The sequence below is a fragment of the Lepisma saccharinum genome, chromosome 24 (assembly GCF_977018435.1).
Source record: "Lepisma saccharinum chromosome 24, izLepSacc3.1, whole genome shotgun sequence".
NCBI lineage: Eukaryota > Metazoa > Arthropoda > Insecta > Zygentoma > Lepismatidae > Lepisma > Lepisma saccharinum.
Genome location: NC_139252.1, coordinates 57,876,067 through 57,899,067, shown reverse-complemented (window position 1 = coordinate 57,899,067; position 23,001 = coordinate 57,876,067). Strand labels below are relative to the sequence as shown.

The following is a 23,001-nucleotide window of genomic DNA, read 5'->3' as shown; positions in this document are numbered from 1 at the left end:
GAACATTTTCAGAGTTTCTCTGCTTCCGTATCCCTCTTTAGATAAACAAGTATGTTATGGTTGAGTGTGAAGCAAATCATAAGTCTTCATCTATGCCATGTAAAAGAAGACGTAAAAACCCAATATATATTTTTCTGGCGTCGTTTCTATACAATGCCAAGTTTTGATACAAACAAAAATCCAACTAAGAGATCTTAACGAGCAGAAAATTCATTGTAAATCTTGATGTCCATTGTGAAAGATACTAAAGTTTGACTTTTTCTGTTTCCAGATCTTCGACGACTTTATTTTCGCCTTTTTCGCTCTAGAGATGGCTGTGAAGATTATCGCAATGGGTGTCTACGGGAAAAGAACCTATCTAGCAGACGCGTGGAATTGGCTAGATTTGTTCATAGTTTTAGCGGGGTAAGTCCTTGTTGTTTTATCATGAAAATTCTCTCTACTTAGCTGTAAGCAAAACTTGATATTTTGAGATACTGTGGTGACAGGACTGACATTATCATAAACCTGAAGATCACGCCATGAGATCTCCATATTTTCATGAACATATACATATATACTTTTCAAATATTCACACAAATAAGATTGAACAAGATGTTATTGGGCTAATGGATTGTTTCTCACGCCTGGACAGTGTCGCTCATCCTTGACGTTATGCAACCCAGAAAACGTTAGTGTTGAGCGGGTGGCCTACCATCCAGTGGATAATCGTTCGTTCCTAGACCTGATCTTGAGACATACACAAATATTTAGAACTGGGGTTAACTTTCGCTTGAAATTAATAATAACTGGGGATTAAAATAGTCGTGTTTTTATAAAGCCTGATTGTCACTTTCCTCATGTTCATATTTCCCCCTTTTTCTGCATCAATCTTCTTTTAATAACTAAAAATACGCATTCTTCTTTCTTTTCAGTGTACATTTTCATTTGTTAAATAAATATAATTGATTTACTTTGCTCATGTTTTAAAACACCCTTTTAAACTTATGTGTTGTTTCGTACTGCCTGATTTTATCGCTTAGAATTATTTACTTCCTTCCTCATAGCATTTCTTATTTCTTTCACTTTTAGAAACTTGTGAGTGCATACATCTCTTTGGGTTTCTTAACTTATATTTTCATTCTATGACTTTAAAATGGTTTGCTTCCCCTTACAGTGTTATGTTACTGCTTTTATATAACTAGTGTATACCTTACGCGCTATATAGTCATATTTGTGTACTAATTTTTAATATTAAGTTTGGGGTTCTAAAATTTGTAGCTGCTTTCCATAAGTGATTACGTGGGTTTGTGACCTGACTCTGAAATTTGTTTTTCAGTGCTTTGGAATATTGTTTGGATATGGAAAATATGAACCTATCAGCAATAAGGACTGTCCGGGTGTTACGTCCCTTGAGAGCTATCAATAGAATTCCAAGTAAGTCTTACGTCATCTTTCTTATTTTCAATCTTTGCGATGTTATACTTCACCGCTCACATCTACAAATAATAAGTAGATTCTACCTTCAGAGGGTAAAATGTAAGGAAGGAGTTGGGCTGCATAATTAGTTTTAGAGATGCCAGACTATACATTTTCACGTAACCAAAACCATTATTTTCTATTTGACTCAAATTTGTAAATTTCTCTTAATTTGTTTATGTTTTCAGACCAATTCAGTTATTTTCCTTTTAAGGTAACCACTTATTTTTATTTGAGACCGATAATTTATTTCTCTTTTAGAGTAATCAGTTATTTTCCCCTTGGAACAGCATATTATTTATCTTTTACAGTGTTCGATTATTTTTCTTTTAGGATATTAGATTTTTTTTTATTGCTATCTATTATTTTTCTATAAGGGCCTTCGATTATTTTTGTTGTAGGGTATTCGATTATTTTTCTTTTATGGATTTCGAATATTTTACTTTTAGAACCTTAAATTATCTTTCTTCTAGAGCATTCGATTATTTTTATTTTATGGCAATCTATTATATTTCTTTTAGGACAGTTGATTATTTTCATTTTATAGTATTCGATTATTTTTTTAGAGCATTCGATTATTTTTCTTTTATGGGATTAGAGTATTTTGTAAGGGCTTTCGATTATTTTTCTTTTATAGCAAAATCAGGTAGTTCTGCTTCAATCTCTTATTGTGGAACTGTCTGTTTGTCAAATGGTTGTTTAATCCTCCAAAATGTGGTGGATGATGTAGAATCCGTCATTTTAACAGAACTCGTCATTTAAACCAAACGTTGATCTGGAGAGTGTAACATATGAATAACAATGAAGAAACGGATGAAACTTCTAACAGATACACAATACCCATGATTTAAATTCAGCGACAGTGGTACCGCAGAACATTAAATTGTTATTCCAAAATTCTTCGTCTTGGAGATTAATATAATTTCGGTGCAAACAACTCAAAGAGCAGAGCCCGGCGGTAGAAACTTCGCTTTCAGTCTGTAGGCAAACTTGTCAACACGTCTAGAACGGAACAATCACGTTTACGTCACAACATGCATCCATTGTCCGGAAAGGGGAAATGCAAGCGTAAAGTTTCCTAGTGCAGGCGGAATTGTTGAATATTGACATTGTTGTCGATTCGCGTCACAATACTCGCTCGCAGACAAATAGGAAGGGTTGAGTGCTGAGATTGAGAGATGAGAGTTCTGCTGAGAATATGAAGTCGTGGATATGTTTACGTCGCACTTTGGAAATTGTTTATCTCAAGATTTGTCCTCGATTCGATCTCTTCAGTTCGTCTCCTTGGTTTCCTCTTATGAGCAGAGAGAATGCTAAGTAGATGCCATTGATTTGTGTAATGTAAAGAAAATGTCAAGTTATCACCTGTGCATTATGGGGTGGATCGATATCCGCCATTGTGATAGTGATGTAATCAGCAACACGCTCCGTGCACCCAGGTGCTCAGTGTTTAGTTGCCGAGCTTGCTTCAGAGCTACTTTATGCGGTGACATTGCGGAGATGCGGAGATCACCCAACCCTGGAATTGAACTCAAGTCCCTCGCGTGGCAGGCACATACTTTACCGACTGGATCACCGTCGCTCGGTTTTCTGTAGTAAATAGAAAAAAATTATACAAGTTCAACTAATTACAATTGATAATTCTGCAATATACTTAATTTGTTTTTTTTTGTTTTGAGTTGGTGTTTTAAGTCTACTTTATGCACAGTAAGGCTAATCGGGACTGGACCTACAGTTTAAAGTGGGATCCGAACCACTTGTGCCTCCACCGGGTATCGAACCCGGGACCCCTTGATTACAAGGCAATGACGCTACCACTGCGCCATGGGGGAGGCCCTTATACTTAATTTATACAAAGCATTTAAATATAACATTCTTCTTTCACTTTGAACAGTAGAATTGAGGTGTAGAGAACTTTTATTTTTGCTATTTATGTCGTGTAGCAGTAAAACTCGATCTATTATATTAAAACAATATCAAAAATTGAATATGTTAGACGATCACTTGACGGCCCATAGATCTTCAGAACATGATTATTAAAAGTATTGATTTGTTAGGTACTATAAAAAGTTGCATTTTTTTACAAAAAATACTTTCGTACAATGTTGATTGTGCTTTGTTATTCATTCTTGCTAAGCGCTTCATAAATGATATAATGTTTGAAATTTTGTAGCTGCTGTGGTGAAGAAACAAGCCATTAAAATTCAGTGCGTATGATGAAAAATGAAAATATTCAGATTGAACCGCATATTGCATTGTTTTATTTCTGTTATGTAAACCACGCAGAAGAAATATCTTTATTACCTTCATTTTTCCTTTCCAAATTGTTTAACTTTGTTTCCTTAGATGGAAATTGTAACATTTAAAATTTGATTGTCGCTGAGTAACTAACTCCCTGGTTCCTTTTCTTGCAGGTATGCGCATCCTGGTGATGTTACTGCTTGACACGTTGCCTATGTTGGGCAATGTTCTGCTTCTTTGTTTCTTCGTGTTCTTCATCTTCGGAATCGTGGGTGTTCAGCTGTGGGAGGGAATCCTGAGGCAACGCTGTGTGCTGGCCAAACTCGATAACATCTCTTACCCGACGTGAGTAGCTAATTACCGTATTCTCTCTCTATCAAGTGATTTACCCCTGTCTTGTGATGCCAAAAAATGGATGAGCAACAATCTCTCCCAGGAATCTGTGGAGCAACGGCGCGCATAACGGTAGATAAGAGGAGAAAGCTTGTGTAGGTGGTAGTTGCAGCCGGGTTTTGCCCTCCATGCACTCACTTTCCTCTCATAAGTTCATTGGTCGAGCCTTCTCCAGCTACTTCCTGAGCAGAGAACTTGTCTTCGCTTGCTCCACAGTTTCCCGGGACAGGGTATGATTTATAGGTTTTAATGTGTTAATATTAATTTACATTGTGACAAGGACACTCGTTTTCCGAGAAGCCTTCGACACTAGGCAAGTCCAGGTACCTGGCAAACCCTTGGGTAAGAATGAGAAAGCGAGTTATCTCATAGTTTTCCTGCTCCCCCAAAATAAATGCTAGCTAGGCTGTTGAAACAGATGTACAGGGTGGCTCAAAAAGTCACTTAACACCCCCGGTACAAGGCCACTGTAGCGCGCAACATGGAAATGGTGATGACCGATCGTTATCAGGCCAAGGGGGAACCACATTGACGCCACCCACACGGTCGGCGGCCATCTTGATGTCCGCCATCTTGAATTCAACTTCAGAATTTTAAATGGGAAGGGGGTCGTGCGACATATCAAATTGGGCTAGAATTTCACGAGAAATGCAATGGTGAAGGTTTTTTCGACGTATCTTTAACCAGTAAAAAGTTATGACTGAATTCTTGTACCAATTTGCTCCTTTTCGAGGTGTTAGAAAAATGCCTTAAAATTTGTTTAGCGCTTCGGTAATGCATCGAGATCAAAGTGACGTCTATGGAGAGACGTTCGCATGCCATTGCACATTATTTTAATCGGATACATCCATGAAGAGCTGTGCATTATGAATGGTTGTCGCGAACAATTTACAGTGTGACGCTTCCTTGAATTAAAAGTCCTTCACAGTGACAAGGCTAATGTTTATGTTCATAAGGAAGTTCATAAACAGAATATGTGACCCTTGTCATCTGATAACTAACTTTGGACAAAAACTGGTTCATAACGTTCCCATAAGTGTTCTGGTGTTCTTCCCTATTGAAAAAACTCTGTAAAAAGTACCTTCTTCCATAAGCAAGGATGAAAAAAACTGTTTATTTAACAAATCCAAGTAGCCCTAAGCATTTAAGGTTCCGTTGATGGAGAATTGACTAACCAATCGTGTTCCACACAGCACGACACACCATTAACTTACCAACACTAACCATTCAGCTTTGATCTGTCGAAAATGGGTTATCAGATAAAAATCATCGAATATTCTGATTATGAACTTCCTTATGAACATAAACATTAGCCTTGTCACTGTGAAGGACTTTTAATTCAATGGAAGCGTCACACTGTAAATTGTTCGCGACAACCATTCATAATGCACAGCTCTTCATGGATGTATCCGATTAAAATAATGTGCAATGGCATGCGAACGTCTCTCCATAGACGTCACTTTGATCTCGATGCATTACCGAAGCGCTAAACAAATTTTAAGGCATTTTTCTAACACCTCGAAAAGGAGCAAATTGGTACAAGAATTCAGTCATAACTTTTTACTGGTTAAAGATACGTCGAAAAAACCTTCACCATTGCATTTCTCGTGAAATTCTAGCCCAATTTGATATGTCGCACGACCCCCTTCCCATTTAAAATTCTGAAGTTGAATTCAAGATGGCGGACATCAAGATGGCCGCCGACCGTGTGGGTGGCGTCAATGTGGTTCCCCCTTGGCCAGATAACGATTGGTCATCACCAATTTCAAATTCCATGCCGCAGTGGCCTTGTACTGAGGGTGTTAAGTGACTTATTGAGCCACCCTGTAAAACCAGTTCCATATCTACAAATTCTTTGTCCACCATGACACTCATACAGAGTGTAAAGTTCTATAAAAGAAGCTTGGGTTTAGCAACCTCCTTTAAGTATGTTTATAGATTACTTCGACGTCCAAGGTACTCTCAAAATCACTTGCTTGTAACTTTCCTTGGAGAATTGGATATGACACGAAGGACTGATGAAAACTTTCACGTGCCTTCGAACTACTTTGCCGCTTCTTATCTGTACAAAGCAGCCTCCTCTTCGGTTTACATAAACGATTAATATGCAGGATAGAACAGGCTCGTTTCATCTCAACGTATTAACAGTTTTCGAGCAGGCCATAACATGTCTTTACGTGAGTTTTAAATAGCTCGTGGACGTGCATGCGGAACAATATCCACAAACCAAAGCAAAACTTCCTATGAACTTCTAACACTTCCCAACTCGAAATATGATAACGGAAACCAGATAACGAATAGCAACTTCCGGGCAAGGGGGACTGCCTGAAAGCGAAAGATAGTGATAAGCATTTATGCAATAATTATTTAAAACCTCTTTTGCTATTATGTTTAGTGCAGGACAATTTTTTTTCTACATATTTCATGGCTCATTAAGGTATAGAAACTTGTTCTGTTATCGCATATTTACAGTAGTGGCATTAATTCTGGACACTTTTAGTAAAATGTTATTTCTTAAAAAATCTCGAATGTAGAAACTATATTGTGTATAGAAATATTAAACAAGTTTAAATGACATCGTTCTGTAACTTCAATGATTGCATGTGAGTGCAGCATTGTAGTCTGATTATAATTGTTATTTTCAACTAACAGAACGCTTGTGTGCGATTGTTGTATAGTAGGTCAACTTCCCAACTGCAGAAAACAATGAAGCTCACACTTAACCCACAGTACAATACAGAAAATACCAATAATCAGAGAACTATGCTCCAGTAAGATGAAATTCTTGAAGCTACTGAACAATGTACAACAATGATGCTACCAGTTGGCCTACTATACAACAATCGCACACAAGCGTTCTGTTGGTTGAAAATAACAATAACAATAATAGACTACAATGCTGCACTCAGATGCAATTATTGAAGTTACTGAACGATGTCATTTAAACTTGTTTAATATTTCTATACAGAATATAGTTTTTATATTCGAGATTTTTAAAAAAAATAACATTTTACTAAAAGTGTCCAGAATTAATGCCACTACTGCAGATATCAATAAATTCTTGGTAATTGTAAACTGCACAGATTGGACACAAATTACTAAGTATTATTGCTACTAGTATTAGCACTTTGTTTAATTTCAGTAATCAATAATTTAGTTTCGATATAATACCATGTACTATATTGTGTACTGTTGCAACGCTTTAGTTCTCACTACTTTTATAAAAAGTGACTTTATTTTTCAAGTAATCAAAACTGGTGTTTGTATTCTGTGGAAATCTTCTTCTTACACGAAATATAACAATTTTTATGAAAAAACAAGCCTGATATTACATTCTCAATAACCACCAAGAAGCAATGTACCTTACGTCGCAATTAGCTACCTTATTACATTCCTTGTACGTGCGTATATGATAAATTTTGAAATTTTGCACGCAAAATTTAATGTTTTTCATTTGACAAACTTGCAACTATAAATTATGCTTCTTTATTTAGAGAAACAAATAGGCATTTGCAAAATAGTTCTCAACTCTTGCTTTAGTATGAGATGATGATTTCAATTCTAGGAGCTAATATGGTAAATACAACCTTTGAGAATAAAGTCCGGTGAATGATCCTGAATATCGAAAGTAGACGAATTCTTAATGAAACCTACCTTACTGTCCTTCGAAGAGAACGTTGAGAACGGCTGTACATGTCATGGAAACTTTTAGAAATGTCTTCTTTCGGGATGGTGTTCAAGACCCTCGCCACGTTCCGTTGGATGTCCGGAAATCCTCAAATCTCTGACCTTTCAAAGCGATTTTGAGGCGTGGGAACCTGAAACGAAACGCCAAAGCATGGAATGGCGTTCTCCTGCATCACCCCGTCGGAAGAAGGCCAAAGCGGAAAAATTGTTGTTCCCTCCGGCAGGAATTCCTTGTGGATCATGCCATTACTATCAAAGAAAGTGATAAGCATCGTCTGGATGCCTGATTTTTACGCCTTGACCTTCTTCCGACGGGGTGATGCAGGAGAACGCCATTCCATGCTTTGGCGTTTCGTTTCAGGGTCGTACCTCACACACCAGCTCTCATCCTCTGTAGCAATGCATTGCAAGAAATATGGATCAGAATCCTCCAGATTTCTTTCTCTTCCCACGCCTCAAAATCGCTTTGAAAGGTCAGAGATTTGATAATATTCCGGACACCCAAAGGAACGTGACGAGGGTCTTGAACACCATCCCGAAAGAAGACTTTTCCAAAAGTTTCCAGGACATGTACAGCCGTTCTCAACGGTGCAGAGCCATGGGATGGGACTACTTCGAAGGACAGTAAGGTAGGTTTCATTAAGAATTCGTCTACTTTCGATATTCAGGATCATTCACCGAACTTTATTGTCAGAGGTTGTACATAGTATATTAACCTTCAGGAGTTTTGAGAGGTTGTATATTGAAATATATTATCCGTATGAACTGCCTAACATATTTGGTTTAATGTTGACATTTTAAGATGAATAATTTGTATATTGTGAATTATATTTGTATCTGTGAATGCAACATATTTCAATTGTAGGAGTTAATGTAGTAAATACATAGCGTATTGTACTGTACTTCTATAGTTTTGAGAGGTTGTGCATTGAAATGCATTGAAATATCTTATACCTATGAACTACCTAAGATGATTTCTTTAATATTGATATTTTAAGGTGAATAATATTTATATTGTGAATTATATTTATGTAGGTGAAGTGCAACATATTTGAGTTCTAGGACTTAATATGGTAAATACATATACTATCTTAAGCCTATGAGAAGCTCCAACATGATTCCTTTAACATTGTCATTTTAAGGTGACATCGTAGTTGTGTACACTATTTTGAAACAACTTTTCTTCTACTAAGTAATGTTTCTAAATTTGTCTAGCTGTGTAGATATTGATGGTGATGTCTCAGTGTAAGTATTGAAGATGTGGATATAACATATGATCAACTAAGACGGAAGAAGTGATACCAACTTGGTTTCCTGTATTTCCAACGGGGAACTTCAATTGGTTATTCAGAACAATTGCTCACAATTTTTCTGTTGGAGAAAGTAGAAAGTTTAACACATTTCACTTTTATTTTGTTGCAGCACCCTCCCAGGTCACTTCAAGACGAAGGTGAAAGTGACTCTGTAAGCTCTTTTATGATGCTTTGACGTGTGTTTTGTCTTGTTGGTTGGTAACACTGGGTTTTCTACAATGACTGAGCTTGGTGTGCGAAATCAATGTTAGTATATTCGATAATTGCGTCTAATTACATTTGTCTCGTCCAAAATTGCCAAAAGATGCTTTATTGTAATGATTTAATTGTTACGATATACTATAATAATCGACATGTATCAAATTCTGAATAATTGCTTCATACCAAACGAAATGTTTGCAAATATAATACACATTTTTACTTTATCTATCTTCACGTGGCTAATAGTGTTGAAATAAATAAAATAATTCAAGTAATCATTGTTTATATCCTCTTCTGCATTATCAGTTGTAAGCGTATACTGAAATATGATATGAAGAACAGAATATAGAAAATGTAGTAGGAAAGTTATTGTTTTTACGATGAATTTGCTACTACAAAATCTGCAGTAAGGATAAACAACCATATTGCACAAAGATATGGATCTACATGACTGTTGATGTGAAAATATAACAAATTATATTTTTAGTGAAAATTATATTTCATTGTTGTAAAAATTCTTTTGCGCTTTATATTGTCCATTTGCTAACAGTTTCAAAATTTGTGAAAATTACGCATTAAATTAAAGTCCTTGTCCCAACAGCTCTTAAGGGCGAGGCCTGTTAAACGGATTTTCATTGGATGACGCGTGGTCAGCGCATCGAGTCCCATCAGCGCTGTTTTCTGGTCTTCGACATCGCAGCCCGCTGCTATTTCCTCAAGTACCTCTCAAATTGTCCTCATGATGATGGATCAGCATTGAAATTTTGTAACTTCCATTGGGGATTGAATCCTGGACCGCTTGCACCAAAGATAAGAGCGATAACAATTTCATGCACAAGTGTAGTCGAAAACAACAAGTAATATTGACGCATAAGAATTAACTGCAACTCCATGGAATGTTTGGTTTAGGAGAGAAACAATCTTGTCGTAGAAATATTCTCTACGAAAAAAGATTTCAAGTGTGTCCTAGTTTCGACGTCTGGTTAAACTTTATCTTTGCATTCTCCCAGCAGGGCGCTGTCTGGTGAGTGAGTCACCTTGGAATGTTTCTATCAAACGCCGACACTGCTGACATTTTGAACTTTGTTTTGTAAGAGATATACCTAGAAACTTTCCTACTAGTAACACAGCAAATCAACCATAAGCATTATCGCCTTGACAGTAGAAACTTTCCATTTGTGCCTAGCCTAGAAAAGCATATCTAAAATCTTCTTACATACAGGGTACTTGCAAACTCCCTTTTATTCCACACGTTATTCCTAAACTTCGCCATTATCGACATTTCCTAAAGGTCTTTCTTCATCGGGGGCCTCCCCGATGGCATAATGGTAACCTCGTCGTCTTGTAATCAAGACGTCCCGGGTTCTATTCCCGATAGAGGGAAAGTGGTTCGGATCCCACTTTTAAACTGTAGGTCCAGTCTCAATAAGACCATTTGTGCATAAAGTGGACTTGAGACAACAATTCTTTCTTCGTCAATTTTTCCCATTTTTTCCCAAATTACTTGCTTCCAAATAAATACATTGCTGGTTTACTGTAAAAAATAACATTTTATAATGTAGAAACAATTTTACAACAAAGATCAACATTCTTGTATTTGTACACTATATTTTTAGTACATACATACTGTTACTGGGCTAAATGTAATGAGACTTATCTAAACATCGTTATTTCTTTCATGTTTGAACTGTATTCTGCTGATTCACTATATTGTCCGCCATATTCGTATTCTCAGCAGCTTTGATGAAATGGTTGTGTTTGTGCGTGCGTGAGGAAAGCGTTTAAGATTCTATATCGTCATTTTATAACAGCAAAATTGCATCCCAAAGATCTAATTTTACTTCAAGAAAGATTTATTGAAAATGCCTTGAATTGTTATTTCTATTTTCTTATATTTAAGTGGGTAAAATATTGATTTTCTCAACGAATGTTTGATAAAGGTGTCCCATCGTTTTCCCATCCAAGCTCAGTCATTGCCTAGATCCCTACCAGTGTCACCAAGCAGCGGTTCGTTCGGATTGTCACTAACAGTGAGACAGCGTGTTTGTTTCGTCCTGTCCAACAATGGCCTTGCGTTTTGTAGCGTTAACAAGGAAACATGCATGGAGACTAATAGGGGAAGATGCTATACTTCGATTAACCGTTGAACTGTGTTATATGTGATAAACTTAAATTTGTAAATCACTTTGTTGTTTCACTTATCATTTTTTCGTAAAGTATTGAGTTCAAGAAATGAATAAAATTCTCAAATTTTGCTTATAACGAAACACGGATTCTTATACAATTCCATCTTCTTGGTGGTGTGGTTAGCACAGTGCGCTGCAACACCTGGGCTTACGAGTTCAAATCCATGACTAGGCACGGGTGTTCTTTGTACGACCCTTAATCAATTTAATCATATCATCACTCATCCTCATCGACGTGTTTAGCCAGAAGTGGCGGAAAAGCGACGCTAAATAAAAATAAATAAGTTTTACGCAATTGCATATTTATTTTCCTTTGTGTGTAAATCAAGGGGTCCCGCGTTCGATGCCCGGTGGAGGCACATAGTGGTTCGGATCCCACTTTAAACTGTAGGTCCAGTCCCGATTAGCCTTACTGTGCATAAAGTGGACTTAAAACATCAACTCAAGCAATCAATCAATTCTTTGTGTAGCTAAGCAAAATGATATACAGTACGTCAATTTCATGCTACTTATTTTTACATATTTGTGGTATGTTACATATTTTCCTTTTAAAGTGCATATTTGTACATTAAATGCACTTTATGATGCGTTCCCACATTCTAATTTTCAAAAGATACATATGATTGAGGATGAAGAGTTTTTCTCAGAATATCAACCAGGTGATTTCCGGATAGGCTTCCGAGCTTTGGAGAGCTAACGTCACTCTCATCTTCAGGAATTTAAAATGAGAATGTCGTTAGCTCCCGAAAGCTCGGGAGCCTATCCGGAAACCACCTGGTTGATGTCCCGAGAGATCCTCTTCATCATTTGCCACTAGGAAAGCCTCAAGAATTATGTATGACTGAGGTTTATACCCAAACACTGGTGATATGCTGAAACACGGTTAATCGAAAGTACAGCTCTACCTGTGTCAAGCATTGATAACAATTACTTTAGCATGATAGCTGAGTTATGCGTCATATGGAGCATCCTAACATTATTTTTGAAGACTCAACAGAATGTATTGTTTAAGCGTAATTAATTTCTTCCAAGTATTGAATGTGAGAGAAAAACTACGTTAAGTTGGCTTAGATCAACATCAGCAAGATTACTTACATTAGTATAGTTTTGACATGTAGTTCTAGGTACGTACAACACAGATCGAGTCGACTGTGTTGATATTTTTTTTATAACAGATCATTTCCACTAAAACTGGTTCCTTAATATTCACATAAATATACCTAACTTCCAAATGATCTCACTAAGAGAAACTATGAATAGCATTACTAGGGAACGGAAGTTTAGGTAAATAAATGTTTTTTTTCTGCGATAAGATAGAGTCCCTCGTTTTTGCCAAAATCCTGATCATAGCCTTATATGTCAACTCAGCAACTCAACAAACCTGTCCATTCTCTCTAATTCCATACGAAAGCTTCAATCTTCCGCAAACACTTTTGCAGCTTCCGTGGGCGAAGTCCGTATAGTAGAAACGAAACTGAAAGAACTCACTGGATCTAACGCACAAGTGCTAATGTCTAAATGTACAGACATTTTGGGGAAAAACAAGGTTTTCAAACTTTGTTCTAAATTGCACGTGTTTTGGAAGGTGAAGTAGAGGAAGATGAAGCTTCAAATATGCAAGAATTGTTTTTTTTGACGTGGAGCGATCTTTCTCACAATATAAGATGCTTTATGGAGATAATCGTCACAGATTTACAATGGAGAATTCGGAAAAAAAAACTATGGTGATTCACTGCAACTCTCCCAAAAAATAGCTCGCTAAGAGGTAAGCATATAGAAACTGATTTCAGGTGTTTAAAATGCAAGTAATATTTTGTTTTGTTACCAAATGTTTTTTTTTTTTTAAATTTTTGTCACATATTTTCCTGTTTTCATCACATATTTTCAACATTTATGACACGTAAAAAATAAATATTTGTGAGTTTTTTAGCACATAAAGTTCCGTTCCCTAATCATTACCAATAATTTATATCGTAGTTTGCATTTCTGTTACTCATACGCAATTGAAACTTCGCCGAGGCAGTGCAAGATCGGCCGTGAAGGCAAGGGTGTCGTCAAGAGCCTCAACATAATCCTAAGTCGCTCTTTTACTGGCCTCTTCCCGAGCCTCATCACGCTATATCACGTGATCCTGTGATATATCTTCAAACACATTTCACGTAGTGCATTGTCGTTGTTCTGCATAACAGGAACTAACAATTGATGGTGATAAGTCTCCAGCAGTACATAATTCTGCCTGTTTTTCTCTCACATTGTTGCAGTAAGATCGTCTTGTGATCGAAATTGTTGTGTGAAGTTGATCTATGAAGAGAAAGCGTACGTTATCGTCTTATCTTATTACTGTGTCGTCTTTTGGTCCGATAACAATATGTGCATGTTGTGCAAAACGAATGAAAATGATAGAGTACTGCATTAGAGTTGTTGAAAATGTATCTACTATATTAGACTGTAATTTCTTGTTCCATAATTATGCCTTGTATCTTAGGTTCTAGAAACTGACAACAATTTATCATTGTTCTCCTATCTTGTAAACTTTTCATGTTTTGAAAAGGCATAGTGTACTTCATTCAGGCGATTAACAGATTGGAATGGGAATACTTTTCAGTGTCATTTATTTGCCCATTAAGCCTGTGAGATTATTTCCCAAATGGCTAATTTTTTATAAATATTTTACGTGGGTTTCCAAAAACTGGTGTGGGATAAAAGTAGTTTTACGTAATAATTCATATATTTAATATGATATGGTGTACTATATATACATATTTAATATTCAGTTCTGACTTTACAAACTTTGAAATGTATTTTTCACATTATTTAAATGTTATGTAAAATTTTGGATATATATTTACAATATTTTATTCTAGAATAAATTATCTCAATTGAGGATCGAAAGTATGGTTAGAGAGCCTAAAGTCCTTAATGGTGTTTTCCTATTCTGTCTATCTTTTCTGCTTTGAGTAATTACAAGAATGAAATGTAATAATTGATTTCAATGATTTTTTATATACGTGCTGGAGAACTGAAATCGTATCTCTAGTTAAACAGTTCAAGACTATTTTCACACATCTTTACGTTAGAATATTGTATTATATCTTCAATCAAATGTTAATAAAATGAAATAAAAATATATGCAAATTAAGCGTAATAAGATGGGTCCTAGGTTTATTCAAAGTAACGTCTAGATTATCCTATCCGCAGCAAACCTTTTACTAGTTTCTTGAAAGTGAAGAAATCCTTCTCATGTCGCAGGTACATTGAACGGCCTTCTCGGTTACCCGCCAAGTGCGTGTTGTCATTAACAGCCATAAACCATGTGGAGAAGTTAGGTGTTAATGACGTCATCACGTTTTCCTTTGGACTATTTTTAATCCAAAGGGAAACACTGACGGTCGCTATTCCTGCAGAATTTCGGAAGAAGTCTGCTCTGCAAATGCTCTGTCTTGTGTAATTTGTAATGAAGTGGCAAACATAGAAGGAGAGGTCTGTGGTGGGTTCTTACAGGAAAGCCTCAGTGTCTTGGGGATTTTAAAAACAATCCTGAAGGTTGAAAAACTTCCAACTCTCATAACCTTTGCCTCTCAGTGTCCATCTTTTTCTCATTTCAGTTGTTTTCTAAGTATCGCCTTCAGGTAAATGAAGGTTGAATAACTTCCAATTTGTATGCCCTTTGTCTCTTCCTCAGAGACCAGTGTCAATATTTCCCTCTTTCAGAATTTTCCAACAAACGTTTTCAGAAAGTTAAAGGTTGATTAACTGTTAACTCATGTAACCTTGCCTCTTTCTCAGAGACAGGTATCAATCTTCTATTTTCAGTTGTTTTCCAACTATCACCTTTTATTACCTTCCCTCTTTCTCTGAGAGTAGTGTTAATATTTTCATCACTTCAGTTGTTTTCCAACTATCATCCCTTATAACTTTGACTCTTTCCAGAGACTAGTGTCAATATTTTCCTCATTTCAGTTGTTTTCCAACTATCACCTCTTATAACTTTGCCTCTTTCCAGACTAGTGTCAATATTTCCCTCATTTCAGTTGTTTTCCAACTATCATCTCTTATAACTTTGCCTCTTTCCAGAGACTAGTGTCAATATTTCCCTCATTTCAGTTGTTTTCCAACTATCATCTCTTATAACTTTGCCTCTTTCCAGAGACTAGTGTCAATATTTCCCTCATTTCAGTTGTTTTCCAACTATCATCTCTTATAACTTTGCCTCTTTCCAGAGACTAGTGTCAATATTTCCCTCATTTCAGTTGTTTTCCAACTATCATCTCTTATAACTTTGCCTCTTTCCAGAGACTAGTGTCAATATTTTCCTCATTTCAGTTGTTTTCCAACTATCATCTCTTATAACTTGCCTCTTTCCAGAGACTAGTGTCAATATTTCCCTCATTTCAGTTGTTTTCCAACTATCACCTTTTATAACTTTGTCTCTTTCCAGAGACTAGTGTCTTGTCTTTTCCTCATCTCAGTAGTTTTTCAACTATCGCCTCTTGTAACCTTGCCTCTTTCTTAGAGGATTGTTCAATCATTTCATCTTTTCGGTTATTAACCAACTGTCGCCTTCAGGTAAATGACACCATCAGTGTGTTTGGTGTCATTTTGTGTCTTTAGCCAGCTGTTTTACGAAGGTTCAATTTGCCTGACCCGTCAAACGGCTTCGTCCGCTCCAGATTATTCAATACTCGTTGGGTTACACCAACATCAGCTCTGCCTGTGGTCATTCTCCCCAGGACATCTAGTATCTCTAAGCCCTGCTCACTTCGGCGGCTCTCGCAGAAGAGGCCGAGTGGAGCTCAGGGCTACTTGGACGCCAGAAGGCGCCCTGGTGCGTCTCGAGCAGCCGATGTTGGAACCACGTTTGATCTTCCTACGCATGCACAACGTACCACCTCTAATTAAGCCTTTTGTCCCGGGCAACGACCAGGAGCCGCAGACTAATCTCCCCCACATCCGCGGGCGTTCGTGTTTGTCGAGTAGCTCAGTTGCGGAAGCACGTCCCTTCCCCCCCTCGTCCGGCGAGGGGGTTTGTTTACATTCTGCAAAAGCTGCGGAAGTTTGGTTTGAGTTCAATTCCACCTGTTGAGCCGGCTCGGAAGGAGGTTGCGAATGGAGAGACTCGGCAAACACACAAGTTAACAGAATCGATTTCCAAGAGATAGCATTTCCTGCTCCACTTGGTGGAAACTTGTCCTCATCAAGCCGGGGGAGACCGACAATAGGCGCCTCCGTCTATTGTCAGAGAAGAACCTCATCGTATATCCCCCTCCCCTCTTTCCTCCGATGCCTTTTGTTGAAGCTAACTTGTCGATGGAGTTCGCCGGGACCGTCCACGATGCGAAGGAACATCAATCGACTCTTGATTCGGTTCTCGGGTTCCTCAATTGGATGAATTACTGGTTTCAGCAACAAGCGAAACCTGAAGAACAGTCGACAATGTCTACTTGATCAACCAATAGCACAGAGTGTGTTTTCGGGAATCCTAACACTTGAAAATGATTTTCTAATCCAAATTTACACATTGTGTGTTAAGCTGTATATCGATAAAGCGTTGTAACGAGGAACCTGGCTCGATTACACACCAGCGCACAGAAGTATGAAACTTATCAAGCATGTTACAAAGAATATTGCTGGCCAGACTGTATACAGCTCGAATTTACATGAAGTATCAACTGTTATTTACAAAACGACATCATAGCTGTAACACTAATCAAGTGAGCTTCAAAACGCCATTGATGTTATTTTAAAGATGACGCCTCCTATACACACTTGCAACAGTGAAGAGGAGTGGTTTCTTTCCCTCTGTCAGCCGAAAATTTACTGACATTTCTCGACAAATGAAAATTCTATATCTCTGTGCATGCTTACACCAGCAAGTTCGCTAATGGAGGAGAATGTTCGACAGTGGCCTCCGTTCGCAGGTAGAGGGTGGAAATACCTTTGCAGTGGATCATAAGTGACTGCACGTGGACCCCAAAGACTAACTTAAAGTTGAAAATATATGTAGATCAGCAATAGGTCTGTGCTAAAGTGCAGAAAACTTGTGCAGAAATCTAAAATAGAGTATGAATGAATACGCATGACTCAGAACTAACTTGCAGATCACTTTAAACATTCTTCTATCACAATCTCATGAAACAACCCCTCTTGTTCATCAAGAATGACTTCTGCGATACACATCTCCGTGTGTTACATCTTAATATAATTTTTCAAGGAAATTGTCAAAGAAAATAAAGAAATAGCTATTTTCAAACGAGAGTCAGTGTACCATATCGTACCATACCACAGTTAAACACTACAAGTGCTTAATCAAATAAGTTACCCGGAACGTTGGAATCCTGCTTGAACGTCCTCGGAATGTCTCCTTGACAACTATTGTGTATTCCTTGTGTAAGCTACGTCTAGGTTACTTGTGCATTATGTACTCTATACTGACATGTCTTCTACATATTCTCATCAGTGTAATCTTTGAGACATATTAACATTAGAATTGTGTCTAAGATAAATGTAAAAAGACTAGTGTTAGTGTGTGATCTGAATACAGACAGGCATTACATTCAGGATTTCCTTGTTTAAGAAAATGTTATGCCTTCCCCTTCAACGAGTCGTAGCAGAGCCTGATTAGCCATCCCGTCGTTCTCCTAACGTAAAACTGGGATTTTTGCAGTCCCAGAAGTCTCCGAGAAAAGCGCCATGAATTAGACGAACGAGGGTCGTAACTCAGGGCAGACGCAGCGGAAAACTTGAGGAGCTATTCGCAAGGGATTCGGCGATATCTTCTCTTTATTCTGTTTTATGGCCGAAGAGGACCCGTCATGAAAAGAAGTTACGCTGGTAATTAAATAGTGGTGAGCGCAAATCTGGTTCTGCCATTCCGAGAAACCAATACAGTCTCTTGAGCATTGCCAGGTACCCAGATTAGTCCAAACTAAACCTGGAATGTTAGAGAAATTTCAGGACACTAATAAGAAAATCTGTCACTATTGGGGTATTCCATTATCACAGGTGAGACACACCGACTACATTTTTTATTTGAAAGTACCTACTCTTCTGATAGTTAAGCAACATTATTCTTACAGTTTCTGTGCAATGAATTGCTACTAAGCTAAACACAGTTGATTAAGCATAACTACCCTAGAATACTTCCACAGATTTATAGATGGAGGAAACTCCTGCTAAATGTAATGAAAAGATTGACAAGTCTACAGAGGCACCAGCATGTGCAATTCCTGCGGATAATGGAGGGCATATACTGTTCAGCCTGTTCCTGCACCACTTATTTGATTAAGCACTTGTAGTGTTTAACTGTGGTATGGTACGATATGGAACAATAATTCTCGTTTGAAAATAACTATTTCATAAGTGAACAATTTTGTGTCACGGGTGGGATAGATAAAATACTACCTCTTTACTTAATAAGAAATTTATTTTAATTTCTGTGAATTTTGAAATGTAAATTTAAAGAGGGAAGAGACATTTGAATATTCTAGTGTAGTTGAAGGGGAAATGCAACATTCAAAAAAGAAATGAATTGCTTTTGGTGTCACGGATGGGACATAACACAAAACAAAAGTCAATCAAAAAGTTAAAATAATCGAACAATATGCAAAATGTCTTCTAACTTAATTATGTAAAATACTTGATTTTTTATCCAAATTACAATTTTAAATTGTTGACTCACAGGATAGCATAAAGTTACAGCATTGCATTTAATTCTAAAAATTGAGATTGAGATTCAGAGGTACTTTGAGGTGGAATGCACCTGTAGCATATGTCTATATATATTCATGAAAGACTCTGTGAATACAATGATAATCTCGTTAAAAATTATGGCCTCTTGAACTACTAAAGTCTACGTCTGATATACATAACCCATAGCATTCTAATCGCTATGCATGATGTCACACTTGAATGGTGTTTAAATGAATGTAACCGTGTAGTTTGCAAACGTCGGCCTTTCTGTACAGATATAGTTGACTTAGGAGCTGTAAGAACTCTAGAAATATGTTGTAACCCCCTCCACACAAATATTTTGACGGACACAAGAGGCTGCCGTTCAAAGAATCTCGTTCCTAATAGCTAACCGTCAGAAGTTATCATCATCTTCCTTTCCGGAAGAATTCAAACCACCTTAAACCTATTATAGATCATTGTGGTACTAGTTATATTCCGGCCGTCGTAACAACCGGTGTCCATTCACAGCGCAGAACGGTTATCTTGGCAAAATCCTGTTTCCCTGCTGGCTGCCTTGGGGAGGGAGATATTTAATGTTGCCGCTTGTTGCCCAAGCATTAGGCCTAATTGGTTGTTTGATCGCGTGTGCCTTCGTAGGTAAACAAGACAACAGAGGGTCACTGCCATAAATGTGCTCAAGTGCCGACGCACCCAAAATTTTTAACTCATTCATTCATTCCATAAATGTGGTTTCCGCACCGGATACAAGGACGGCGGGACTGTAGAACACTGATCTGGATCTTGTAGAAGCAAGAAACGTTTAAATTAGTGCAAACCGATGGAATGAGACCCGCAAATTTCCATAAAACTTTAAAAGAAATTCAGATTTTTTTTGTTAATATTGAATTTTTTTATTGGCAGAACATTTTATTTTGAAAATTGTGAGCTATGAGTCGGTTATTATATGGAGTGGCCCATATTTGAATTTTGTACCACTTTCCTCCAAATCAAAAACGTTCCTTCACCACTGTCATCAACGTCAAGTCTGATTGGACTTGGAGGGATGAGCACACTCGTCCTGCCTCTTAAATCTGCATCGGCTGTGCTTCGACGTCAAAGAGGATTTGCCACGCATTCCGCTCCTTTCCGATCTGCGCGACCTTTAACCTTTTCAGTACAAGCGAGGGAATAAGGAGATCCGAGGCGAGGATACAGAACGGGGCCAATTTGTCGAAGTGATCTCGACGAGCGATAGGCGGAGGATCTTCCCTTGATCCCCAATCCCTTGCATTGTCGTCGATACCCTTCGTCGACGGAGAGGAAGAAACGAGGACGCAAGGATGACAAGACGCTGGTGGACCTTCGAGAAAGCTGTCACGACCTGCTCGCTTTCCTTTTGTTGCCCAAATCTGGACATATTTCCCACAATTCGTCTGGTAATGCCCTTTCAAGACGCCAGGTAGAAGTGCATGCGAGAGCTCGGTATTGATCCGGAGATGTTAGTGTAATGCGTTTGGATTTGGTGGTCGTGAAGCTCTCACGATGAAAGAACCTACCCAGACTTTTCGTCTCCAGATGTAGGAGTTTCGAAGTGCAAAAAGCAGTGTTGCCACACGCTCAATTTTTGCCCAGTCGTGACACCTTCTGCTATCATCATGCACCCTTTGCTCGCAGTTCAGTGAGAGGCACAGAATGGGAGATCTATTGATTTCTTTGCCCGCGGCCGCCGTTAAGGTTAGTAGGTCTTGGACCCCATACTGTAAGTTTGGCAATGCAGTGTACCACAAGAATTTGCCGTCACCGTGGCAACTGGACCAACCTGATTGTTTCAAGGGTTCATGTTACCCTCCCCGCGTTCCGACACAAAAGGCAAAAATGGAATTCCAAGTTGGTTCTTGGCAGAGGTAGCGAGACTGTTGACAGATACGACTGCTGGGCTGGGAGAAGTGTCAAGGAAAGGCGTTTACCCAGCCACTTTTCAAGTAACAGCAATCGAAGCAGAAATTGCTGATAATATGCACAGAGTCCGGTACAAGTGTGCAGGAGAGGTGAGTGCCGCGTCTTAACGAAACGAACAAATTCAACGAAAATAACTGGGCTAGTGAACCTGGTGAAGCCAGTTTTAAATATACGCTGTATAAAACACAACTTATCACTAACTTCGTTGACCTGTACACACTTAAGGAGCGTTCTAGGCGAAAGAGTCAGTCACACTGTTTTGTTTACAGAAAGGAGGACATGTCCATCTGGCAGAAATAAACTCTACTGCAGACATTGTTACTCATTTTAATCACATTATGGTACATCCATCTTGTGCATGTTACGTAGTATCGCTCTCTGTTAGGATTATAATGCATTTTCCTAACTAGTGTAGTTTTGAAGATATCATACACGCGCCTTGTCTGCAAACAGCAGACGACTTGCACTGAACAAATTAGCCTCCCGATCCGTGCGTTTCGTGGGAGAACGAACTAAACGCATCGCACGAGCGACTTAAGGAACGCCATAACGAACTTCACTACCTTCACGGCAGGACTTATGGAACAGCCAGTGGCCATAACTCGTTCAGCGCGTGAAACTCTTGTGACTTTCTGAACGCGCCCATTGAAGACATCCTAATCAGAAGAAACCAATATATCTGAACTAGTTTCGTCAGATCTAGTTGCTGTTCTAGGTAAAGGATCATAAACGTACCCAGTCTTTTATCCAGGTGCAGCAAAATAGAACTTTTTCCAGGAGGCATGCAACACTTTCTTAAAAAGAGAAACCAATAATTGAGGACTAAATGTGGTAAACGTTGCGAGTGCCAAAAGCGAAAGTGTTGGGGAATAGCATCGTTCAGCACATCAGCCCGTAAGAACGTTCACACTAGTGACCTCTTTACACGCCCTTTGAACTACTTAGAGGGCTACCAGCCACCTTTCACGTTTACCACATTATAAAGCATGGCACATTGCACAGTTTAACGTGGAAAACGGTGTTTGAATTATTGTGGCACTTACAGCGTTTACCAATTTTAGTATTCAATTTGTGCTTTAAAATTGTGTCAATGCTTTATTATGAATTATTTCAACAAAGAATAACATGTATTTTACTTTCCAACGTAAAAATCACAATGAACCAAATGCATTTTTTTTACCAGTCGTTTCTCTGATGTATTCCATGCTTTTCATGTCCCATTGTTCATGAACAAATGCAATTCTGATTGACAGCCTAAAATTTGAAATTAACATTTGGCGTTAGTGGGTTACGGTCCGTACGTAACTGTCACACGATTATCAGGTATTTTTGAGGATGACAGAAAACAGAAGGGTTTTAATTCGATGCCGCCTGCTCTGCTGTTCGTGTGACAAAAAATAATTCAATCCACTGATTAGAACGGTTTCCATAGCACCTATGTAGTATTTATTTTCATTTTTGTGCAATATTGACACCATAACATGTTGGTTTTGCCGTAACAATGTTAGAGAATCGTTACGCTAGTTGAAAGGCAATGAATGTGTGCGTTTCATCCTTGTTGACTTGATATCTCGTGAACTACAATGCTAGAGAAATAAAGTTTGATGAGTGGATAGAGGGCGTACAAAATGATAGGTGAAGTCTGCGTGCGCAGTTCCGAGTATCACTCGGAAACTATATTTTCTTTCTACTTGGGTTATTTACGTTGCTTTTCCTTCTCTTGGGTTAATCGCGACGTGGAAGATGAATGACGAATTCATGACAATCACAATGATACTTCCGTGTCTTAATGAGGATTCGAACCTGGGAACCCTACTTCGTAACGCGTTTCTCTGACAACTTCGCCACGGAGGCTGGCAGAATCTATAAAAATAGAAACATTTATAGTATAT

At 38.1% G+C, this 23,001-nt stretch overlaps 1 protein-coding gene across 4 annotated transcripts in view; it reads left to right on the top strand.

Moving 5' to 3' along the window:
- Ca-alpha1T (Ca[2+]-channel protein alpha[[1]] subunit T) overlaps positions 1-23,001 on the top strand; it is a 172,222-nt gene that overhangs the window by 16,310 nt on the left and 132,911 nt on the right. For 2 of the 4 annotated variants that reach the window (XM_083110832.1, XM_083110834.1), the window contains exons 2-5: positions 272-405; positions 1,319-1,416; positions 3,873-4,044; positions 9,202-9,243. In XM_083110832.1, the coding sequence (XP_082966958.1) occupies positions 272-405; positions 1,319-1,416; positions 3,873-4,044; positions 9,202-9,243 (446 nt within the window). The remainder of the gene's footprint in view (positions 1-271; positions 406-1,318; positions 1,417-3,872; positions 4,045-9,201; positions 9,244-23,001) is intronic. The other 2 variants (XM_083110833.1, XM_083110835.1) reach the window with 1 other exon arrangement.